This window comes from Strongyloides ratti, assembly GCF_001040885.1.
Source record: "Strongyloides ratti genome assembly S_ratti_ED321, chromosome : 1".
Classification (NCBI taxonomy): Eukaryota; Metazoa; Nematoda; class Chromadorea; order Rhabditida; family Strongyloididae; genus Strongyloides; species Strongyloides ratti.
In genome coordinates, this window is record NC_037307.1 from 1,505,445 (window position 1) to 1,529,833 (window position 24,389).

Below are 24,389 nucleotides of genomic sequence, written 5' to 3' on the forward strand. Positions count from 1 at the left end.
AATTTTACAAAACCTATTTAATAATTAAATAAAAAAAATTACTATAACTTCTATCAAAGAATAAAATTGAAAATAAATTTAAGGAACATGCTAAGCTTATCAAAATATCATTTGTTACTGCACATTTTTATTAAATTATTTTCCACGTGGGTCCAAAAATGAACCGCGTGGAAAAATGTGCCTTTATTTTAAAAATTTAATTTGTATATCTTTTTATCAATTTTTGTACACATATTTAAATCGTTTCAATGAAAAAGTATTTTTTATATCGAAGTAAACATTAAACTATGATTTTTTTGTGTAACTAAAAAAAAATTAATTATTTTTTATTATGGAAATTAATTAAATCAAGTATACAAATGAAAACATACTAAAGTTATAATTTAATCAATGTAGAAGTTATCATCAATAAATAATGTTCTATCAAAAATAAAATTACAATTAGTATCACTTAAATATGTTGGTATTTGGAGACATAAAGCAATTCCACAATTAACTAAACATTTACTACATTCTTTAACACCTATAATTGTGTTATCAATTTCAAGTGGATAAGAAATATCATACATATTAGGAGGAAAATAATTTTCCATTCTACTTCCAAAAATCATATCATTTCTTAATGGTAGATAAATATAACAATTACCATGGCAATTTTTTGTACCATCACATGAGGATTGTCTTTCTCCTATACATTGTATTAATTTAACTTCAAAATCAGTACAATTTGAAAATACAAGAATACGTTTAAGATTTTTGTTATTGCGATATAAATTCATTATCATTTTTGAATTGACAAATTTTGTACATTCACATTCAACAAGACATAAATTATTTAAACATTCAATCATTGGTAGTGTATAATTTAAGGGTATAGATTGATTTAAAAAACATAATTTGTTTAACCATAAATATGTTACATATTTAATTTTTTGAATAAAAATTGAAAAACTTTTAAAACATGAAGATTTTTGAATGTTAATTTGTAAGCTGTCAATTATTGTTTCATCTTTGAAATACTTATTAAGAATGTCAAATATTATTGTTTCACCAGTAACTATTATTTCAAAGTTTACTATATATTTTAAATTCATTTTTTTAAGAAAACTTTCGATTTTCATTACTTTTGGTTCACTCTACAAAAAAAAATTACTACATTTTTATAGATTTAAATACTTACATTTTGATTAGGAATATAGATATCCTCAACTTTTATATATTCATTTTCATATAGATAAAAAAATTCTATATACATTGTACCATCTAATTTGGTAGTACTTGAAATTGAAAGACCTGTCATTAATGGTTTTGGCAAACTTTCAAAATTAGTTAATATAAGTGAATTAAAAAATTTTGATACTAATCTCATATTATAAATTGTTTTCCAATCAGTATTTTGTAAAATTATTTTTATAACTTCAGAAGGAAGTGAAGTAATTGAAAAATTGGAGATAATATTATTTGAAGACATTACAATTTATTAAGAGTAAATTATTTTAAATTTTATATAATTTAAATAATAATTTCAAGTTTTTTAGGCAACATGCATTATTTTTTTCTATAAATTAGTGGCATTCTTAGACAAAACAAGTTGATTGATATTTGCTATCCGTTTGGAGCTTTCTGCTTTTTATCACAACCATAAAAAAGAAAAATACAAATGATATATTATGAGTAATACACAGTATTAATAATAATAAATAAAACTACATTTAAATGATCTTTTTCTAAAAATATATTTATAAAAAAAATAATACAAACTTATGGAATGATATAATAGATATAATAATTAAGAAAATGAAAAAAAAAACAATTCTGTACTGTTATACTTTTAAAGAAAGCTTAAATTTCACAAAATTTTTATTTTATTAATGTTGAAGTTCTTTCAGAATTGTCTTATAAGTTATATATAAAATTACAAATAATAGAAAATTGGCAATAAGAATAATTAATATTAGAATATTTTGTATAAGCAATTAGAAAACACGCAAAATATTTTATATTTACAATTTCCTTTTGAAACATGATAAGTTTTACATGAATATTAAAAAGGAAGGAACAATGAATATTTTAGAAAAATTTCCGCCTTTTGTCATATCTCGCTTCAAAATAAAGATATAAACAAGCAATTTTTTTTAATCGGCTTCTATAAAGTTTTCATATAGGGTCTACCTTCAAAATATTTTTATAACTCTAACAATTATTGAGATATAAAAAATGATGATAATGGATTGCGCGCGAAAAATATACACATATCATATCTCAAGAACGATTGAAATTGAAAAAATATTTTCAACGTGAACTACTATTAAAAAGTTAAAAGAAGCCTAGCGCACCAAGTTTCAAGTTTCTGTGAGCTTTCAAACTTGAGTTATGAACTCGTGCTCGAAAATATTTGTTAGCTACATTTTTGCTTATATCTCGAGATGTAAGCATCCTATGAAGATGGGACTAGTCTCATTCGCTTTTTCACAAAAAGTTGATCTAGAATCATTAACAAAATTTTAAAATTCTTCAATGAATCATAAAAGGCGATTTTTGTCAAAAAATATTCCCCACTTTCGCCTTCAACTTCAAGTACCTATAACTTTCTGGGTTTTCATTTTTACATAGCCTTGATTATATTCAAAATTCATGATTATTCAAGGGCTATCGAATGAGTACACTTTTACTTAAAAATTCCATAAAAAAGTTTTTTTTTATGCCACTTCTATTAATGATGATGCCGAAAATTTAGAATATTTTTGGTATTTGATGAATTTTAGAAGAAATAGAAGATATTGCTACCAAATCTTTTTATTTTTAGTTAATTTTGAAATTGAAATCGAATGAGACTAATTTTATTGCTGTATGATAAGTTTTACATGAATATTAAAAAGGAAGGAACAATGAATATTTTAGAAAAATTTCCGCCTTTTGTCATATCTCGCTTCAAAATAAAGATATAAACAAGCAATTTTTTTTAATTAACTTCTATTTCGTTTTCATATAGGGTCTACCTTCAAAATTTTTTTATAACATTATTAATTATTGAGATATAAAATATGATGATAATGGATTGCGCGCGAAAAATAACCACACATCATAACTCAAGAACGGTTGAAATTGAAAAAAAGTTTTCAACGTGGACTACAGTTAAAAAGTTAAAAGAAGCTCAGCGCACCAAGTTTCAAGTTTCTGTGAGCTTGCTAACTTGAGTTATGAACTCGTGCTCGAAAATATTTTTAAGCTACATTTTTGCTTATATCTCGAGATGTAAGCATCCTATGAAAATGAGACCAAGCTTATTCACTTCCACACAAAAAACTGATCTAGAATCGTTAAATTAATTTTATAAATCTTCAATGGATCATAAAAGGCGATTTTTGTCAAAAAATATTCTCCGCTTTCGCCTTCAACTTCAACTGCCTATAACTTTCTGGGTTTTCATTTTTACATAGCCTTGATTATATTCAAAATTCATGATTTTTCAAGGGCTATCGAATGAGTATACTTTTACTTGAAAATTCCAAAAAAAAGGTTTTTTTTTGTGCCACTACTATTAATGATGATGTCGGAACTTTGGAATATTTTTGATAGTTGATGAATTTTAAAAGAAATAGAAGATATTGCTACCGAATCTTTTTATTTTTAGTTAATTTTGAAATTGAAATTGAATGAGACTAATTTTATTGCCGTATGATAAGTTTTACCTGAGATATTGAAAAGGTAGGAACAATGAATATTTTAGAAAAATTTCCGCCTTTTGTCATATCTCGCTTCAAAATGAAGATATAAGCAAGCAGTTTTTTTTAATCAACTTCTATTACATTTTCATATAGGGTCTACCTTTAAAATTTTTTTATAACTTTAATAATTATTGAGATATAAAAAATGATGATAATAGATTACGCGCGAAAAATAACCACACATTATAACTCAAGAACGATTGAGATTCAGAAAATGTTTTCAACATGGACTACATTTAAAAAGTTAAAAGAAGTCCAGCGCACCAAGTTTCAAGTTTCTATGAGCTGTGTAACCTGAGTTATGAGCATGTAATTAAAAACTTTTTATTATCACATTTCTTATCATATCTCATGTTACAAAAGTCCTATAAGGACAAGACTAGTCTCATTGACTTTATCGCAAAAATCTGATCTAGAATCAGTATTTTAATATTAAAATTTCTTATCATATGATGAAAGTCGGATTTTTTCTAAAAATATTCCCCAGTTTCGCCTCTAACTTTGAATCATCACAGCGGCTACAATTTTGTTTTCTACATAGGCTTGATTATATTCAAATTTAATAATTTTTCAAGGGCTATCAGATGAGTATATTTACATTCTTATTTTTAAAAAAAAAAATTTTTTTTATGCATAATTTTTTTAAGTGAGCATATAAATAAGTTTCTAAGATAAAAACTTTTTGATAGAAATTTTTTTTTTTAACTTTAAGAAAAAAATCTCGGTAGATAAAGTTAAAGCATAAGAAAATTTTTATTAAAAATATTTTAGTTATCATTTAAAATAAAAATCTTATCATTTTTCATCAAACATTGTAAAGGTTATCTAATTTATTTATAGACATTCTTAATTTAAACAAAATTTAATATAAAATTTTTTTAAAAACTTTTGTGTAAAACGACGGAAAATTATGGTTTTCATTTTTCATAACACACAGATAAGTAAAATACTTTATTGTCAGTATCGGATTCAGTATATTGTTCATAGTATATGTTGCATATAATGAATGACGTGTTTGAAATTTTCGTAATAAAATAACACATGTATATATAAATTATATTTCAATTTCACATAAATTAATATTTGTTTCAGATGAGAATATTTTTGTACTTTGCAATTAAAGTTTTTCATTTAAGTTATTTTTGATACTAAAATAGTTTTAATAAATTAACCCAGCTAAACATTTATTTTTCAAAAAAGTAAAGTTATCTCATTCATTTTTCTTATATAAATTTTCTTATTATCACATGATACATTTTAGTGTTTTAAACACTTTAACTTTTATATTTAGTAACAGCCTTAATTTTATTTTTAATGTGATATTATATTATAAATTACAATAAAAGATATAACACTTCTTTTTTTTAATGATTTACATAAAAAGATGTTTATATAATTATAATGTTAATTGCCTTTGTTGATTATTGCTTTTGTTCTTTAAAAATTACAAATAAATTTATAATGAAATTATATTACTTTTCTTCTAAAACATAATCTTAAAGTATATTTATTATTATTATTTTAGATGAATTTTCTACTTTTGTGATTTAATACTTTAAAAGTTTTATTTAATAATATTATTTATATCATTAAAAATATTTTTTTGTTAATCACCAGAAATCATAGTTGTTTTTTTTAAATTTATTATTTTATTAAAACAAATGTTATATGAAAATTACAGTACAATATAAAATATTTCTTTAAAAAATTATGGCATATATTGAAAAATAAATATTTTTTTCGACTTTTTAAAATTTATTTTTATCAATTATAATTATAAAATAAGAACTTTATATTATAAATTAGGTCCAAATAAAAGTCTTGAAAAGAATTATCCTATTTTGTTGGTATTTCGTACTATTTTTGTTTCTGTTAAGATACTAATTACATTTTCGTAAATATTTTTTAAATTATCTTTACTGTTTTTTTTTGATATTATTTTTTTCATTTTTAGAATGTCATTATTTCCTGGATATGGTGATAGTGACGATGATAATTATGATAATCGAGAAGCTGAAAAGATAATAGAAAAAGTTGTTGAAAAAGATGTAATATTACCTGATAGAAAAGATAAGGAAATTGAGAAAAAACGAAAAAGAAGAGAAAGTTCTAGTATTTCTGATTCTTCATCTAGTAATAGCAGTTCAGAAAGATTAAGAAAAAGAAAAAAGAAAAGGGATGAAAGGAAGTTAAGAAAGAAATTAAGGAAAGAAAAAAGAAAGAAGTATAAACAAAAATATTATTCTTATTCAAGTGATGACGAAGAATTTGATAAAAATAAATCACTTAAAAGAAGAAAGGCACCATCAATAGAAAAGGAAATACCTAAAAAAACTAAAATAATACCATGCTTTGATGAATTTAGATCTGAAAAAACTACACTGCCTAACAATTTATTGATATCTAATGATAATGCTGTAGAAAATAATGAAGTTATTTTAAATATTGTTAAAAAAAATTCGCAAACAAATGTCGTAAAAAATGATATAAAAATATCTTCTCTCAAGGAAAAAGAAACAAAAGAGATAAAATTAAAATCAGAACGTGATTTGTTGAAGAATCTTATTGATAATAATCCGAAAGATCTTGCAGTTTGGTTAAAATTTATTGAACTTCAAGAGGAGGAATCAAAATTTAGAGGTCATTCTGTAACTGTTGCTTCTGATTTAAAATTAGCAATAATTGAAAATGCGTTGAAGAATGTTGGTAGTAAGTGTGTTGAACTAAAAATTGAGAAATTAAAATGTTTAACTAAGTTGGAAGATTATAGTATAGCTATAAAACAATGGGACATTTATCTTATTCAACATCCTAACAGTTTATTATTGTGGGATTATATTATAAATGCAACACTTTTTAATTTTTCTAAATTTTCTGTTCATGTATGTTTGCAAATAATGGTTGATTGTTATAATACATTAGCAAAATTATTACGTGGTGAAATAATTACACATAAAGCAGAGCCTGGAACAGAAAAGTTTTTAGCTGATTTGTTAATTAAAATTATTAAATTACACTTTCAATTTGGATATACAGAAATTGCAATGTGTTTAATTACATATTTTTTTGAATTTAATTTTTTTAAACCTACTGTTTTAGAAAATAAATCACATAAAGAAGTTGTTGATTTGTTTGTCAAGTTTCTAAGTTGTGAATGTCCAAAAGCTGGATTTGAAGGCGCTATTGGATGGAATAATTGTTTTTTAAAACATATGAGTTCTCAGAAATCAGGTAATTTAAAAAATATTTCAGAAGAATCAACTACAGAAAAGGATAATCGTTATAAAAATAAAGAAAAAGAATTAGATAAGAACATGTCTCATTCAATGATAAATTCAAATAATCTTAAAAATGACGGAAGTCTAGATATAGCTAGTTATAATTTCAAAATGAATGAACATTCTCAATATGCATATACTAAATCAAACAAAAATCAGATGGAAATATCAATAGCAGTTGAAACAATGGAATATAAAACGCCAAAACAATTTCAAGTTCCACCATCTCAAAATTCTTTCCCTCAGGTATCAAGGATCTCAAATAATCAGATTAGAATAGAAGATGGTTTGAGCGTTGATTCTGAAACATCTGAATCATCTGAAGGAACTGTAGTATCATATTATACATATTCAAATGATAGTGTTGTAACTGATAATCAACAAGTAACTGGATTATCCTCTCAGTTACAGACAAATATTAATCGTCCCAATCACTTAGAAATGCTTGTTCCTCAAAATTATCAATCACAAAATTATCAACTACAAAACTATCAACCACAAAACTTTCAATCACAAAATCGTCAAATACAAAACTTTCAATCACGAAATCGTCAAATACAAAACTATCAACCACAAAATCGTCAAATACATAATCGTCAACCACAATATTATCAACCTCAGAATCACCAATCACAAAACTATCAATCACAGAATCGTCAACTACAAAATCACCAACTACAAAACTATCAACCACAAAATCGTCAACCCCAAAATTACCAACTACAAAACTATCAAGAACAGTTTGTTGATTCATTAAATCATTCACCTCAAAATTTTAACGATCAAGTTTATTTACAACAACAAATTAATAACATCTCAAATATTCAACAAGTATTATCAATTCCTTCACGTCCACAAAATTTGAATCAAATAAATTTGAGTCCCACAAATTTTAACCAAACAAACTTGAATTTGGTAAATTTGAATCAACCAAATTTGGACATAATAAATATAAATCGAGAAAATTTGGATTTAATAAATTCGAATGGAGTAGATTTTGATCAAGTAAATTTTAATCCAACAAATTTAGATAGAATAAATTTGAATCAAACAAATTTGGATGTAATAAATTCGAATCCAATAGATTTTGATCCAGCAAATTTGAATCGAACGAATTTGAATATAATAAATTTAAATCAAGCAAATTTGGATCTAGTAAATTCGATTCCAACAAATTTGAACCACACAAACTTTAATCAAATAAATTTGGATACAATAAATTCAAGTCCAACGAATTTTGATCCAACATATTTGAATCAAATAAATTTAAATCAAGCAAATTTGAATTTAATAAACTCGAATGGAACAAATTTCGATCAAGTGAATTTTAATCCAACAAATTTGAATCAAAGAAATTCGAATCCAGCCAATTTGAATCAAATAAATAATTCTTTAAACTCTAATATTCATCATCAGAACAATTTAGCATACACAATACAAGAACCAAAAAGGATTATCATTAAAGATACACTAAATGAACGATCTCACTTTACGGCTAAAATTAATCATAATATTATACCTGAAAAAACCTGTATTGCTTCAACTTCTAATAAGAGCATTGTGAATGAAAAACAAAATGATATTAGTAGTAATGAAATTTCTAGTACATCAAAATACATTGGAGATTTTCAAAATATTTGTAAAACTATATACATTGATACTCATTCTTCTAATAAAAATAAGGTTAAAAAAGTTTCTGAAGAATATTCTATGCCTACACCGAATCCTTTTGCAACATCTAGATCAGATAATATTATTAATTTTTCTAAAATAGATTATAGAAGAGATCTCATACCAAAAGACGAACTTCCAGTCAGCCCTGCGAGTGTAAGTTTATTTGCTATAATTTTCCGACAATGATGTTTATTTTTAGGAGGTTATTCCAGAAGTTAATGATCAAATTGATAATATTATTGTTAGTGATAAAATTATAGAAGAGAATTTATCAATTGATGATTACATTAAACAAGAGGATGAATATTGTCTATTGGCACAAAAAGAAAATCATCCCTTATCTAAAGTTTGGATTACAATAGAGCAGATAAGAGAAAAATATAATTATTTTCAAATTACTTCTGGTGAATATGATAATGGCGATAAAGATAGACACGTGGATTTTAAGAAAAGCATATATTATTCTTTGTTTACTTTTTCAAGTAAAATAAAAGAATATATTCTACGCCAAATTTTGAAAATTTTCAAAGTAGATATTGATAGGGTTTTAGGAGGTTTCAATGAACCTGATATTTATTCATTATTTGATAAAATGAATATAAAGATCATCGATACTCATCCTCCTTATGAATCTTTAAAATTTATGGAACGACTTTTTAAATTTATGGGAGAAAGAGAAAATTGTAACAACGAAGAACTTGAGAAAATAGTATTTGCTATTTATAAAATTATTGTTAGATATGGAAAAAATTTGGAATATGAAAATAAGGGAAATGAGAAATTTGCAAAAATATTGAAAGATAATTTTATAAATAATGTATCATTATGTAATAAAAAAGAAAAAGAAAAATGTATTGACTTAACATCTTATTTAGATGAATTATTTTATGATTCTCGATTCATGAACAATATTGATTTGGCTTTAGATAAAGTTGATATTAAAGTACTGTCAATTATTTATCAGCCAACAATTAGTGAAAGGCAAAAGTTAGTATTTAAAAAGGCTATTTTTAATTATAGTAGAAGATGTTTTACAAAAGTAGATTTAGTAAATTACATAGTTTCTTTTTTGATGACTGGTTCAGTTATTTCTAAGGATGAAGTTCAAAATGATGTTCATTACAAAACTATGGCTAGTGAACAGCTATTTGTTTTACATAATTATGAAAATACAAATTACAAATTTTTTTATGACTGGAAATTGGATGATCTAAAATACATTTCGGGACTAATAATGATCTTAAAATATCAAATGTTTTCTGATGTCAAATTCTCTTTAAATATAATTCAATTTTTAGAAAAGAAATATTCTCATGAGAGACTGGAGACACTAGAAGAATTGTTTTTGTTACAAGAAGAAATATATGCAGATTATTATGAAAAACAATCCAAGGTATATGAACCTGCCTATGATATTTTTATTGTTGAAAGTCTAAAGAAATACCCTAAATTTATCAATTTACTTATGGTATACCTTCGAAGAAGTAGTATACATAAAGACATTCATATAGATACTTCTTTTATTGAATCTTTACAAATATCTAAATTGCCTAAGATGATGGCTATAATTTACAATGAATTGTTAATATTTCAAAAAAAATTTAATCAGTATGCCAATAACGATGGTACTATCTTTCCAAACTTTGATAAACTTCGTCAAGTTATTCTTAAATATGTTGATGAAATAACTAAAATGACTTTATCACCTCTCATTTGGAAGCTATTACTACAATTAGAACATAAATATGGAAATAAAGAAAGTTTGAAAAGAAGTTTTCTTAAAGGTTTAGAATCTGCTGGTTGGAGTAAAGATTTTTACATTGACTATTTGTCATATGATTCCTCTGCTTTCGACAATGTTTTTCAACTTTTTATTGAAAAAGGTTTTAGAATCCGATGTTTGAAAGAAGAATTACCCGTATTACTTCAATAACAATTTTTCATTAATTATTTTTCTATTAATTTTACTACTGTAAACGTTTTTGAAACATTTTATTGTGTAAAAACAAATTAAAATATTAATGTTAATTATTTATAACTTTTGTTTTACATTAATAAAGTAATTATCTTTTTTCTGGTAGATTTATCTATTAACTTTTTCCTGGTAAAATATTTTATTTCAATTTTAAAATAATTAAATTTTTTTATTTTTTATTATGATTACAACTTAAAATGATAGATATTATTTCCAATTAGTAAATTATTATTTTATATTTTTAAAAATATATACTAATATTTACATTTTTGATTATGTCTTAGTACAAATGTATAATATTTTTTTTTGGAGTAATGTTACATAGAAAAATGAAACTTTAAAATATAGAAAATTACTTTTTTTTAAGATACTATGAGAGTAATCATTCAAAGGGTCACTGAAGCCAGTGTTACTGTTGATAAAGAAATTGTAAGTTATATGATACTTGTAAAAATTAATTAATTTAAATTTCTAGATATCTCAAATTGGTAAAGGAGTTTGTTGTTTTATTGGTATTGAAAAAAATGATACCGTTGATGATGCAACATATATTAAAAACAAGATATTAAATTTAAGACTTTGGACAAATCCTGAAACAAAAAAACCATGGGATAAGAGTGTTAAAGATATGGAATTTGATATTCTTTGTGTATCACAATTTACACTTCATGCTGTTGTTAAAGGAAATAAATTAGATTTTCATAATGCTATGGCAACAACTGATGCTCAGACGATGTATTCAAACATTCTTGAAGATTTGAAAAAAGAATATAATGCATCAAAAATTAAAGATGGTCTATTTAGTGCATATATGGATGTTAAATTAATAAATGATGGTCCTGTTACGATAACAATAGATAGTAAAAAACGATAGAAAAAAGTAAATGAAAATTTTTTGATTGAAACCGTTGCTATTTGTTCAAATGTTTGTTATGTTATATATTATGTCTATTTATATGTATCTATAATGAATATTCTTATCAAAAGAAATAAACAGATTATTTATTCTTTCAAACAATTAAAAACTAAAGTTCTTATTCGGATATTTTTTTTTTGTTTTTTTTATTGTTTTATCACATTTTATAAATATTTCCCATCATTTATTTATTAATATTTTTTCTTACAAAATGTTTGTTACTAGAGAAAACTAATTTCATCATTAAAATATATAAAAAAACTACATAATTTCAAAAAGATTTTTCTAACTTTTTCGTTTGTCTTTAAGCAAATTTTCATCTCAAAATATTTTTAAAAAACTTTTTTTGTTGGAATACCTATGTAAAAAATAATTTTTTCACAATTTGTTTTTTGAATATAATTGTATAGAATAAATTTTTTACACGACTAAAAATTCTTAACGATTTCGCCAAGAATAGACTTATCCTTTGCAAAAACGATAATCACTTCCACTCATTTATCTAATTAAACGATAAAACTACAAATAATTTAATTAGCTTTTATTAAAGAAATATAAATGGCAAAAATAGGTATAAGTAAATTAAATAAAAATACACTTTATGGTTTGATAACTCATTTTCCCGAAAAATAACTGTTATTCTTCTGCTCCTTTTATAATACCTATGCATTGAAAAATCACGTTTCTTTTTTATTTGCAAAAACACTTTGTAACCTTCTTAACATTTTAAGCCTTTTCTCATCTTTTGGTAAAGAAGCAAGTCTTTTTGACATATCATTAATATAAAAGTTTGCTTTCTTGAAACATTCTGGTGGTGCATTCTTTTTTTTAAGAATTAAAATACAATTTCCAAGGTAATGGACAACATCAGCATTTGTATAATGAGCATAAAAATAGTGCCATATTATATTTGAAATATTAATAATTTCACTTTTCATAAATTTATAACATGAATCTTCAACTAAAAGGTAGTAAAGAACTTCAGAAAATAATGAGTTAACTTCCTGTTCCAGAGGTGATCTCTTAAGACGTCCAATGGCTGATGAGAGAGATTTATGCCCATTAACCAAAACGAAATGAATTCCTAAGCTTGGTGTATAACGTAGTAGCCGAGCTAACTCAAGAAATGGTTTTAAATAACACTTAATTTTCCCAGAATCCAACATTTGACATATTTTATAGAAACGACTATTTACAGGAACTTTAAGATCTTCAACATTCAAATTTTTATTCATGGCTACTTCCTCTCCAAGTTCTTTCATCTTAATTTGTCTTCTACTAATTTCATGAGATAGTTTACGCCTAACAGAAACACCTCTATACCATGCTTGAATTTTTGTAGCAGCTAAAATTCTGTCCTCTAAACTTCTTTTTTCTTCAATGTAAAAAACAGCAAGTCTATTTCTAAAATGTTCAACAGAATCCTTCATGGTAGCTCTTTTTGAAGGGGGTATATTAAATGTTTCCGCTTCTTCAATATTTTTTTTACTTTTAAAATTCATATAATTGCGGTAAGCAGATTGAATGACAAGAGCAGATTTTTCTTTAATTTTTTTATCATTTCGAAGTTTCATTAATAAACATCTAGCCTTATAACATTTCCAAAAACGTTGAATAGTCTGCGCGGCTTGTTGTCTTACATAGTTATTTCTTTTAATTTCTTTATCATTTTGAAGTTTTACTAGTAAACGTCTAGCCTTATAACATTTCCAAGAACGTTGAATAGTCTCTGCTGCTTGTTGTCTTAAATAATTATTTCTTTTAATTTCTTTATCATTTTGAAGTTTCACTAATAAACTTCTAGCTTTATAGCATTTCCAAGAACGTTGAATAGTCTCTGCAGCTTGTTGTCTTAAATAATTATTTTTTTTTATTTTTCTTTCTTCAACAGCTTTTTTAATAATTCTTTTAAATAAAATATTACGCCATACTCGTTGAATCTTAAGTGCAGAAGAAAGCATTTTATGACGTAGTTTATCAATTCTTCTTCTTGCAAGAAATCCTCTAATGCACGCTTGAATTTTCGTTGAGCAAGCCTTCATGTAAAGGAATTGTTGTCGACCTCTAAAACCTTTGTATGCAGCTTGAATCTTAATAGCAGCTTTATTTTCTATAATATTCTTTTCCCTCTTCTGCTCATACCATTTACAACAATAATCTTTTAGGTTAACCATGTTATTATTCTTTTTTAATACTACATTTCTAAAGAATCGTTGAAGTATTAAGGCAGATTCTTCAACTTCCACAATTAAGAAACATTTTTCCATAAAGATTTTTACAAATAATTCAAATGTTCTGTAATCCCCATGTCTAATAACATTCAAGGAAGTGAAATCTTTTGAAATACCCATTTCCTCCTGAGCTACATTAAAAACTTTAAGTATTAATGAATTACCCTCAAATTTACTAGCGTCCAATCCACTATATTTTGAAACAAAATAGTTATAAAAAGTAATCAAGAAATTACCATCGCCAAAGTCTTCAATTTTTTTATTGATCTTTAAACCCACAAGTTCCGAAAATTGTCTTGCTACATGAAGAATAATATCAAATCCATTGAGATATCGAGGAATAACACAACATGGATTATCAAGGTGGGAAGAGAGTTTTGCTATCTTCTTTGACATTCGACGAAACATTTCATATTGATCTTTTTGAACTTCAAACACACCAATCATCTTCCATAACAACTCCATAATATGAGACATTTTTCCTTGAACAATATCTTCAGCTTTTATATTTCCAACATCTAAATCACGATCTTTTACAAACTTTAAAACAGCTTTAACATTTCCTATTTTTCTCAATCTATCACCATTAGGTGGACGTAACAATGACAATAATTTTCTATCACCAACTTTAAAAATTCTCTCAACAACTTTAGCTAAAATAAATCCATCACATAAATCTGTTTCAATATTTCTAACAACGTATGAATAGTTGTCATGGAAGGTTTGTTCATACTTGAAAACAACTCCAATTTTACTCAAAGCTTTGGTTAAATCGAATTTCATAGATATAAATGTTCTTCTTATCCACCCAATAACATCCTTCGATGATTGAAAACTCGAAAGTGCACAAAACATAGGAGGATTTTCAGGTTTAATTATATCCAATTTATGAAGATATTCAATAACAACAAGAATTTGTATCATTTTCGTAATAAAATGACGTTGAAGCGCCTTCATTCCCAATTGATTTATTGAAGCTTTTGTTCCAGTAGGGCAAAATTTTTTACTATTGACAATTCTTGGATTTAAAAAAACATTTCTAGTCAAAAAAGTTATAAATACATTATGACTAGTACTGTAATCTATGATATTTAAGTCTACATTAAATATACATTCTATAGCAAGACGTAACCAAACAGGTGAAAAATTTAATAAAACACCAATTATTTCACGTTGCAATCCTATGTCTGCATAAACCTTTAGATCATGTATAGAAATATTAGGTTCATTTTCAACTAATTCCTTTATTTTATTTAAAAATTCAACATTCTTAAGATGTTGCTTAGCTTTAGTAACAGATTCCATCCATTGTTTTCTTTTTCTAGATATTAATCCTGATGATTCATTTAAATTAACTAAATGATCAGTTGGCACTTCAGGATTTTTTAAAACATTTCTTAGAATTTCATCAGCTTTGTTTCGAGCTTTTTCTGAAAAAGCATGAATATCTTCTGAGTTATCTTTGCTAACTCCTATTAAATAATTAATCCATGAAGTTAAAGCTATGGCATTTCTTTTTTCAATTTCTTCCTTTGATTCAACAACTATAGTTTCAGATAGCAACTTTGTCGTACTTAAAATTGATTCAGTGTATGTAACCGTTAAGTTGACATCAGCTATTGTACCGGAAGGTACAGTAACAGCACCTTCTCCCAAAAACTTTTTCGTTGTCTCCAACACATCAATATGAGCTTCTTTTTCTAATCTTTCCTGTCTAAAACGTTCAGCTGCTTTTTCTCTTGATTTATTCCTCCTCTCTAAAGCGGCAAGTCTACGTCTCTTTCGAGCTTCAAAGTCAATATTTTCTTTATCTTCAAAAATATGATTACTGAAGTTACAAACCTCAACTTCTTCCTCTATAATTGTATTTTCTGCAAAAGTAAAAGAAATTAATAATACAAAAATTACAAGAAAACAAACTTTTATTATATCTTTTGTTAAGTCTTTCAATCATTCGACTTCTTTTATCACTAACTATCCCATTCATTTGCAAATTTGAACCAGGAGAAAGAAATACACGATCACCATTTTCTTCATTTACTCCATCAATGCCAGCATCTTTGAAAAAACTTCTTGGTGTCCGAGCTGTTGAGGCATTCATTGTTGAAGACAAAGCATCACAACCATTCAAAATTGTTTCATCTAGAAATGATTTTTGAATAAAAAAATTTTAAATTTACCCATAATTACAAAAAATTTTATACAGCAAAAATATACAATCTGATTAATTTAAAATTGATAACAGCAAAAAAGATGACTGAAAATGTTTGCTTATAAATTAATCAAAATTCACAATACTAATCAAAATTTGTTTTTATACAAATCGCTCTGAGAGTTATGTGGGTTGGAGGGAAGGAAATAATTCTAATTACTATGGAAGGTCATATTTTCTTTGTGTTTTGTACTGGAGAATTTTAAATGAGTATGTAGATTTACAGTATAGTTTGTTAGTATCTTCCTATTGAGCCAAAATGATGTGTGTAACAACAACAAAGAAGAAAATTTGTATATTGTGAAATGTTAAAATATAACTTTTTTAAAAAAAAAATGTTTAATTAATATGTTTGTATAAAAAAATTTATTTTTGTTATTTTAAAATTTTTTTTATTATTATTGGGTTTTTTGCTAATAATTTGACTATTATGATAACTTTATCATAAAAAAATGTTCTTGTCACTCTAGTACTAAAAGTAATAAGGATTATAGGGTAGTCAAAAACTACAAGAAGCTTTTGAAGGCAGATTAATTTTCTGTAATAAAATTATTTTTTAAAACTTTGAAAAATAAGATTTTCATATAGTGCAAAGAATAGCAAATATTTTAAATTTTATGTATATTTATCTAATAGGAAGATCTTCGTGGATCATCCTGTATATAGATAAAATTCTTTTATTTATTTTCTGTAGTAATTTTGAAATAACAAGATATTTAAATTAACAACTTTAAATTTTAAATATAAACTAGAATTTTAATTTTATATAATAAAGTTATAAATAAAGTATTACTATTCAAAAAGTGATTTTTTTATGGCAAATTTTTAATATTATTGCTACATAATATTTACAAAAGTTTTGTTAATTGTAATATCAAAAAATTTATTAAACTTAATTTTGAATCAAAACAATAAATGAAACACATTAATAAAATTTGATCATATCAGTAACAACAAAATATATTTTAATATGTAGGAAATTGGTTATCTATAAGCTGATTCCAAGCTTCATATCCACCAATCACATCTTTCAAAACAATACTTTTGTCATTTATCTTTGATTTCATCTTTTCTACAGCTTTCTGAGAATCATTTCCACGATGGCAAATAACAAAAATATTATGTGGTTTTTTATTTGTCTTTTGTTCAATATCTTTCAAAGTAATTTTGTCAATTTCTCTTAATGGAATATTAAATGTATTTGTTAGATGACAAATTTCAAATTCTTCTTTGCTCCTACAATCAATTAAAACATAATTCTCTTCATCCAATGAAGCTAATTCTTTAACACCAATTCTTTCATCTTCTCCAAGAATGTTGATGCTCAAAATTTTGTCAGTAGCCGTTGCACTACAAAAAACTTCATAATCTATGAGTTCTTTTATTTTTGGATCATCACCACAAACAACACAATTATTATTTCTTCCTCTCAGTTTAATATTTCTTGTGACTCCATCCATACCATCAAATAAAAATAACTTTCCAGCAAAGTTAGGTTTTAAACCACTGAGAATTTTAATAATTTCTAAAGCTTCCATTGAACCAATCACTCCTACAATTGGACCTAGAACGCCTCCCTCACTACAATTTGTAACACTTTCAGGTGGTGGTGGAACAGGAAACAAACACCTATAACAGGGACAATTTTTATCATAACTATATGTAGTTAGTTGGCCTTCCCATCCTAATGCTGAACCCGATACTAATATTTTCTTATACAAAACAGAAGCATCATTTAAAAGATATCTTGTAACAACATTATCAGAACAATCACCTATAACATCATACTCAGACATGATTTCTTTGACATTTTTCGATGATATCAAAGTTTCATAGGCTTTAACTTCAATTGTTGGATTTAATGATTCAATAAAAGATTTTAACGATATACTCTTATTCATTCCAACATTTTTTTCTTTATGTCCTACTTGTCTATGAAGATTATCAATAGAAATTACATCATGATCAACAATTCCTATCTTCCCAACACCAGCAGCAGCCAAATAAATAGCCACTGGACATCCTAAGCCACCTGCACCAATTATTAGGGCACTACCACTTTTTAATTTCTTCTGTGCTAAAATACAAATTCATTAATTTACAAGATTTATGAATCTTCTCTTGCCATCAACACCAAATCCACGGAGAATTAATTGTCTGGAGAAACGATTAATGTCTTCTTTTGATAATGGTGAAACAAATCCAGGCATCAGTAAGCTATTTTAAAATAAGAAAAATATTTTTACCAAAGTAATTAGGAAAAGTTGTGAAATAAAAAATATTATACTTTAAGATACACCCCTCCAAATAAAATCGTATTAACAATCACTTTTTTTAAAAATAAATGGAGGCAAGTTATGTTTATCAAAAATATTTATTTTTACAATACAATTTTGAGAAATTATCTTATTAAGTTTTTTATTATTTCTATTTTTTTAAATTAGTAGATTTTTATTCAAGCTTGTTTTATTATATAAGTCTTCCTAATTATCATATATTTTTTTGGCAAAAAAAAATTTGTTTTTTTCTTTCTGAAATCACTTCTTTTGTGTATCTTTTAGTTATTAAAATTCATTATTGCAAGTGTTATAGTAGAAAATTGTAAGTTAGTTTTTTATTTAAAAATTTATTTACTTTTCAAACTAATAAAAAAATTTATGCTCTCAATATGTATTTTTCAAAGTTTAAAAAAATTTTTTTTTTCTTCACTAAAACAGATATTTTTTATTTTAAATATTTTTAAATAGAAATCTAAATTATTTTAAGGATATATTTTAAAATTAATAGAAAAATTTTAATAATTAAAATGCCATTTATATAGCTTTTTGTAGTATATCTTCTAAAGAAATATTTTGGAGAAATATATGCTAATTATAAAATATTACTGAAATGATTATTAACACATATGTGATTAAAATGTACCGAAAAAATATTTTTGTAGTATGTATAATTTTAGAAACCTAAATGTTATTTCATCAAATATATATAAAATTAATTTAACTAAATTTTTTTCAACTCCAGTAAAATCTACTATTCCAGCAAATTTTCATATATTTGATAGAAACGTCAAAAGACATCAAAGAAATTGGAGTGCAAGGCAACCAGAATATAATGATGTTCAATATCTTCATGAGGAGATAGGATATAGGATTGCTGATAAAGTTTTTGATTTAACAAAGTTCAATGAAAAAGTTTTAGATTTAGGTTGTTTAGGAGGATTTATATCTCCACATTTAATAAAAGAAAATGTTGGAACTATTGTTCAATGTGACATGTCTGAAGAATTAGTTGAAAGGAGTAATGTTCCTCCAGAAGAAGAGGTATAATTTTGATGTTTGATAAAATTTTAAGAATATTTATAGGATATTAAAGTTGTCAAAGTTGTTAGTGACGAAGAATTAGTGGATTTTGAAGATAATTCATTTGATTTAGTTTTAAGTAGTTGTTCTGCACATTGGATTAATGATCTTCCAGGATGGTTCAGAAGGTGTCATAATGTTCTTAAAGAAGATTCTCCAATGATTGGATGTATGTTTTATGGTGACACACTTTTTGAATTACGGGTTTCTCTTCAATTAGCTGAAATGGAACGTCTTGGAGGAATTGGTGCTCATGTATCACCATTTGTTCAACCTCAAGATATTAGTCATATGATGAATAAAGCTGGTTTTGATATGGTAACATTAGATTGTGATGAAATAGAAATTGGATATCCAAGTATGTTAGCTTTGATGTATGATCTTCAATTAATGGGTGAATCAAATGCCTCCGTCAACAGAAGTGGTTCATTACGAAAAGATACTTTAATTGCTGCTGATGCAATTTACAAAACAATGTATGGAAAAGAAAATAGGTATCCGGCAACGTTTCAATTTATTAATTTTATTGGTTGGAAACCTGGTCAAAATATGCCACGACCAGCCAAAAGAGGATCACAGAATGCTTCACTTAAAGATTTAAGTGAAATTATTGAAAAAGGACCAGAAAATTATATTAAAAATTAAAAAGAAAATTTTATAAATTATTTATAATAAAGTTTTTTATATTAAGTGGTTATTTCTAAAAAAAAAGAATAATTAACTTTTCTCTCAATAAATATAATATTTATTTATTGTATCCTTACAATGACATAATCTTAATTTCTTCTTTTCATCCTCTCTTCTACCCTCATTAACCTCTTTTATTACATATTTACATTCCAGTGATTTTCAGGCATCCATGTAACAATATAAAAACTACAACCTAAATTATTTCCTCCAATTAACTCTCTCTTCCCTTCTTTTCTTTTTTATATACTATACCTCAACTTTCATTTAGATTCAATAATTACATTATAATATATATGGGACAAAATAATTAATATACAAAAAGTCTTTTATGATTCAATAAATAATTATAAGAAGAATAACATATAAGATATATTATTAAAAATTATTTCACTCTATTGTTTAGAGAAAATAGTAAAAATATTTAGTTTCATTTATTTATTTTTTTATTATTTATTACCAATAATATATTTTCTATGTATTTATTAATATTATTTTGTATTTTAATTAAATTAGGTATGTTTAAATATTAAGCAAAAAAAAAAATAATAGTATAATTATTGTTTTTAAGGATCATTAAAAGAGATATGTGAAAATGGATCATATGTTTTCACAAAAGCTACCTCTTTAACAATAAATAAAGACCCATATAAAACTTCTTCTGCTAATAGTAGAACAAATTGTTGGTTATCCTGTACAAATGATGATGAATGTTTAACATTTTCTTATAATTCAATTAATGGAACTTGTAATTTATTTACAGAAAATGGTTTACCATTTGGAAGTGGAAATTTAATAGTTACAGAGGATGAAAATGATGAATTTTATCAATCTATATGTATACATTCATTAAATACCTGTAATACTTCATCTGCTTTTGATAGATATCCACAATATTTATTAATAGGATATTCAGAAAAAGTTATAAAAGAAACATTAGGTCTTGAGGAATGTTTTAAACATTGTCTGGAATCAACAAAAAATTATAATCTTAATTGTAGATCATTAATGTTTAATTATGAAAATAATGAATGTATTTTAAATAGTATAACAAAAAATGACTATCCAAATTTATTTGTTCCAAATGATAATGATGATGTAATAGATTATTTTGAAAATAATTGTATTGATGGTAAGTTAAAATATAATAATAATATTTATATTATAGTATCTTGTACAAATGATGAATCAATATTTTGGATACAAACTAATTATTTTAGAAATATAACAAATAGTGATACATATGTTGTTTATGAAAATACACCAAAAGATAGGTGTGTGGAAGCTTGTACAGACAATGAATCTATAAATGAAGAAGGATTTAATTGTAAATTAATGATATATGATGATGATACAAGAGAATGTATCTTATCTAAAGGTTCTCTTATTGGTGGAAATCAAATTCAGGATGCAAATTATTTTTATAAAGAAAAAATATGCCTTCAATCAGATATAAAATGTAATGGTAATGCTTTTGAATTTATTACTAATCATTTTCTTAATATTACTGGTGAAACGTTATATGAAATTTCTTTATCTACTTGTTTAGAAGCATGTTTAAAATGGAAAAAAACATGTACTTCTATTTCTTATGACAAAAATCACCAGAAATGTTTTTTACAAGAAAAATCTAGATTTTCTCATCCAAGATTTTTTGTACGTGATGATAATATGATATATATTGATAATATTTGTGAATATGATTTGACAAGTATTACTAAAAATACTATTAATAAAAAACCTAAAATTTCAACTCATGGTGAAGAAAATTTTTCACCAAAATTTATATCTCCAATAGGATTAATTGAAACTATAACTGAAACGAAACCAACAAAAAAATTTTTTTCAAGCCAGAACTCAGAAGAAAACACCATAATTCTTGAGGGTCCATTAAAAACAGTATGTATGTCTGATGGAATAGAAGTTATAGCAAATTTTAAGGCACCATCTGATGGATCCATTGCAATAAAAGATCATTCATTAAAATGTAAATCAAAATTTACTAGAACAAAAAAAGCTATTCTAAATATTCCTTATCCAGGAAATGAAGAAACAGATCAAAATTGTCCTGGAATTGAAGAAGAACCAGGAAAATGGACTTTTATAGTTGTTGTTCAAAAAGATTCAAATAATCTTCAGGGGATAGTTGATTCAGATGATCAAATATTTAAAATTACCTGTGATTATACAAAACAACAAAAAGTTAATAATAATGCTATTATTCATGCTGCAAATTTACATTCACATGAGGTTAAAAATGAATCAAAAGAGTATAAAGATATTTATATGGGATTATATTTAAATGATAAACCGGTAACAACTGTAAATCTTGGTGATGAAGTAGAGATAAGATGGATAATGGAAAGTAAAGAAAAAATTGATTATAGTATAGAAAGTTGTGTTGCTGAGAGAATTGATGGTCCCCCTCCACAACCGCCTTCATTACAACTTTTTAAAGACGGGTAATAATTAAATATTTTTAAAAAAATTCATATGATTTTTAGGTGCCCAGATCCAAAAGTAAAAGGTCATTTGGTAACTGGACCAATACAGAAAATTACAAATGGATATTCATCATTAATAAAAATATTTAGATTTGAAGGTTCAAAAAAAGTAAGAATACGCTGTTCAGTAAATGTTTGCCTTGATTCATGCTCAAAAACTATTTGCCAAGATGATGAAAACATTTCAAAAGAAAGTTCTGTTAATGATAATAGTTTTAAGTATAATAATCTAAAAAAAAGATATTCAGATATAAGTGAAGAAAAAGTTATAACAGGAATTTTTTCGATTATTGATAATAAAATTCCTAAAAATTCTCAAAGTATGTCTTTAGAAGATAATCGATCAACTACACAAAAATATTGTCTCTCCAAACTTACCTTTGAAGGAGTTATTATTTTTGTTATTCTTTCATTTATCCATTCTATAGCTTCAATTATTGTTTGGATAAGAAAAGTTTTTATAAAAAAGAATATAAAATAGTATAATATGATAAAATATTTTTTTTTCTCTTTATGATCTCATGAAATATATTTATTTAGTAAAATTTTTGAAAATATCTTATTAATATATTACATTCAAAATAAATTTTTTATAATTTTAAAAAATATTTTAAATAAAGATTTTTTATTATAATTTAGTATTCTTTTTTAGTTGTGCTTCTACTAACAAATGTAGGTCCACAATATTACTTGCTAAACAATGTTTAACTATAATATCAACCAAATTACAATAGTGTTCAAAGAAAACAAAACTTCCATATCGTTGTTTAGAAATTATTTGTACTGTTGGTTTAACACCAACTCTCTTCTCTTGACTTATTCTATCCATAATAATATCCATAGCAGCAAAAAATGATGCTCTATGAGTACCGGTTGGACAAACAATTAAAACAGGTCCTTTTAATTTTTTAACATCTGCTTCAGCTTTTTTTAATTGGCAATAAGCACGAAATTCTAATATATAATCTGGAACTCTATTATCATTTTCCCAATTCTTATACTGAATGAAACTTAATGATAAATCTTTGGCACCGGTTTTACTTCTCTTATCAAAAAGACTCAACATATGTGTATCCCAATCTTTTGTACAAAGATCATCTTCGGTTTTAACAGTAAGAGTACCATAAACTCTTTTATCTCCTTTACTAGGCCAAAATTGTGGTATACGAGTTCTATCCTTTTCATCATTTGAATCACCGGACAAAAAAAGTATCATACTAGGATGTACTGAAATAACCATTCTCCAAAAATCAGACTCTGTATTATCATCAAATGGTGCTTGAGCCAAAATATATCTATTTTTCTTGTCATAACCATCAATATAAGATGCATGGTAGTAATCACTTAAAGTACTATCTTTATCATAATGATCAACAATTTTAACTCTATTAATGTCATACAAAAGGATATTTTGATATCTATTCTTAGGCAAATTCTCCTCCAATAAACATGCATCTGTTGTTAAAGGATACTTTAGTATTTCCCTCATCCAATCTCGAACAATTTGTTCCTTACCGTTGTAAATTTCATCTGCAATCTGATTTATTGATAAGTTAAATTCTGCATCTTCACCAGTTTGTTTAATATTTGTTAAATTTATGTTATCTGGATTTATCTGTGATGGATGAATACATGTTGTAGCTGGATTTACAGTTGAAAATGCACTTGTAAATGTGGTGACAGTTGACTTTTCACTCATTTTTTCAAATTACATGTAATCTCAAAATTTACAAATTTTCTTGAACAATTTGGGACCTTTATATAAAAAAATTTTTTTGTAAAATTTAAATACGAATAATAATGTAAAAAAATTTTTTTTATAACA

At 25.0% G+C, this 24,389-nt stretch overlaps 8 protein-coding genes across 8 annotated transcripts; 4 read left to right on the forward strand and 4 right to left on the reverse strand.

The window, feature by feature from the left end:
* Positions 1-383: 383 nt before the first annotated feature.
* Positions 384-1,471, reverse strand: SRAE_1000048000 (F-box domain-containing protein; the record flags this gene model as incomplete). Its single annotated transcript, XM_024647317.1, has 2 exons — positions 384-1,136; positions 1,181-1,471. The coding sequence occupies 2 exons, from the start codon at positions 1,469-1,471 to the stop codon at positions 384-386; spliced, it is 1,044 nt and encodes a 347-aa protein (XP_024501408.1).
* Positions 1,472-5,683: 4,212 nt separating this feature from the next.
* On the forward strand, positions 5,684-10,613 carry SRAE_1000048100 (Protein NRDE2 homolog; the record flags this gene model as incomplete). The annotated part of the gene is made up of 4 exons (XM_024647319.1): positions 5,684-8,833; positions 8,880-9,507; positions 9,556-9,667; positions 9,707-10,613. 4 exons carry the CDS (start codon positions 5,684-5,686, stop codon positions 10,611-10,613), a joined length of 4,797 nt encoding a protein of 1,598 aa, XP_024501409.1.
* A 414-nt stretch (positions 10,614-11,027) lies between these two features.
* SRAE_1000048200 (D-tyrosyl-tRNA(Tyr) deacylase 1) lies at positions 11,028-11,529 on the forward strand (the record flags this gene model as incomplete). Its single annotated transcript, XM_024647320.1, has 2 exons — positions 11,028-11,084; positions 11,131-11,529. 2 exons carry the CDS (start codon positions 11,028-11,030, stop codon positions 11,527-11,529), a joined length of 456 nt encoding a protein of 151 aa, XP_024501410.1.
* Positions 11,530-12,248: 719 nt separating this feature from the next.
* Positions 12,249-15,986, reverse strand: SRAE_1000048300 (Abnormal spindle-like microcephaly-associated protein; the record flags this gene model as incomplete). Its single annotated transcript, XM_024647321.1, has 5 exons — positions 12,249-13,928; positions 13,967-13,992; positions 14,039-15,673; positions 15,723-15,944; positions 15,983-15,986. 5 exons carry the CDS (start codon positions 15,984-15,986, stop codon positions 12,249-12,251), a joined length of 3,567 nt encoding a protein of 1,188 aa, XP_024501411.1.
* A 993-nt stretch (positions 15,987-16,979) lies between these two features.
* On the reverse strand, positions 16,980-18,224 carry SRAE_1000048400 (Adenylyltransferase and sulfurtransferase MOCS3; the record flags this gene model as incomplete). The annotated part of the gene is made up of 2 exons (XM_024647322.1): positions 16,980-18,091; positions 18,140-18,224. 2 exons carry the CDS (start codon positions 18,222-18,224, stop codon positions 16,980-16,982), a joined length of 1,197 nt encoding a protein of 398 aa, XP_024501412.1.
* Positions 18,225-18,956: 732 nt separating this feature from the next.
* On the forward strand, positions 18,957-20,018 carry SRAE_1000048500 (NADH dehydrogenase [ubiquinone] 1 alpha subcomplex assembly factor 5; the record flags this gene model as incomplete). Its single annotated transcript, XM_024647323.1, has 3 exons — positions 18,957-19,334; positions 19,377-19,542; positions 19,594-20,018. 3 exons carry the CDS (start codon positions 18,957-18,959, stop codon positions 20,016-20,018), a joined length of 969 nt encoding a protein of 322 aa, XP_024501413.1.
* Positions 20,019-20,536: 518 nt separating this feature from the next.
* SRAE_1000048600 (No mechanoreceptor potential A) lies at positions 20,537-23,045 on the forward strand (the record flags this gene model as incomplete). The annotated part of the gene is made up of 4 exons (XM_024647324.1): positions 20,537-20,576; positions 20,632-21,192; positions 21,229-22,522; positions 22,565-23,045. 4 exons carry the CDS (start codon positions 20,537-20,539, stop codon positions 23,043-23,045), a joined length of 2,376 nt encoding a protein of 791 aa, XP_024501414.1.
* Positions 23,046-23,192: 147 nt separating this feature from the next.
* Positions 23,193-24,263, reverse strand: SRAE_1000048700 (Protein-tyrosine phosphatase, receptor/non-receptor type domain and Protein-tyrosine/Dual specificity phosphatase domain and Protein-tyrosine phosphatase, catalytic domain-containing protein; the record flags this gene model as incomplete). Its single annotated transcript, XM_024647325.1, has 1 exon — positions 23,193-24,263. The coding sequence occupies one exon, from the start codon at positions 24,261-24,263 to the stop codon at positions 23,193-23,195; it is 1,071 nt and encodes a 356-aa protein (XP_024501415.1).
* Positions 24,264-24,389: the final 126 nt, after the last annotated feature.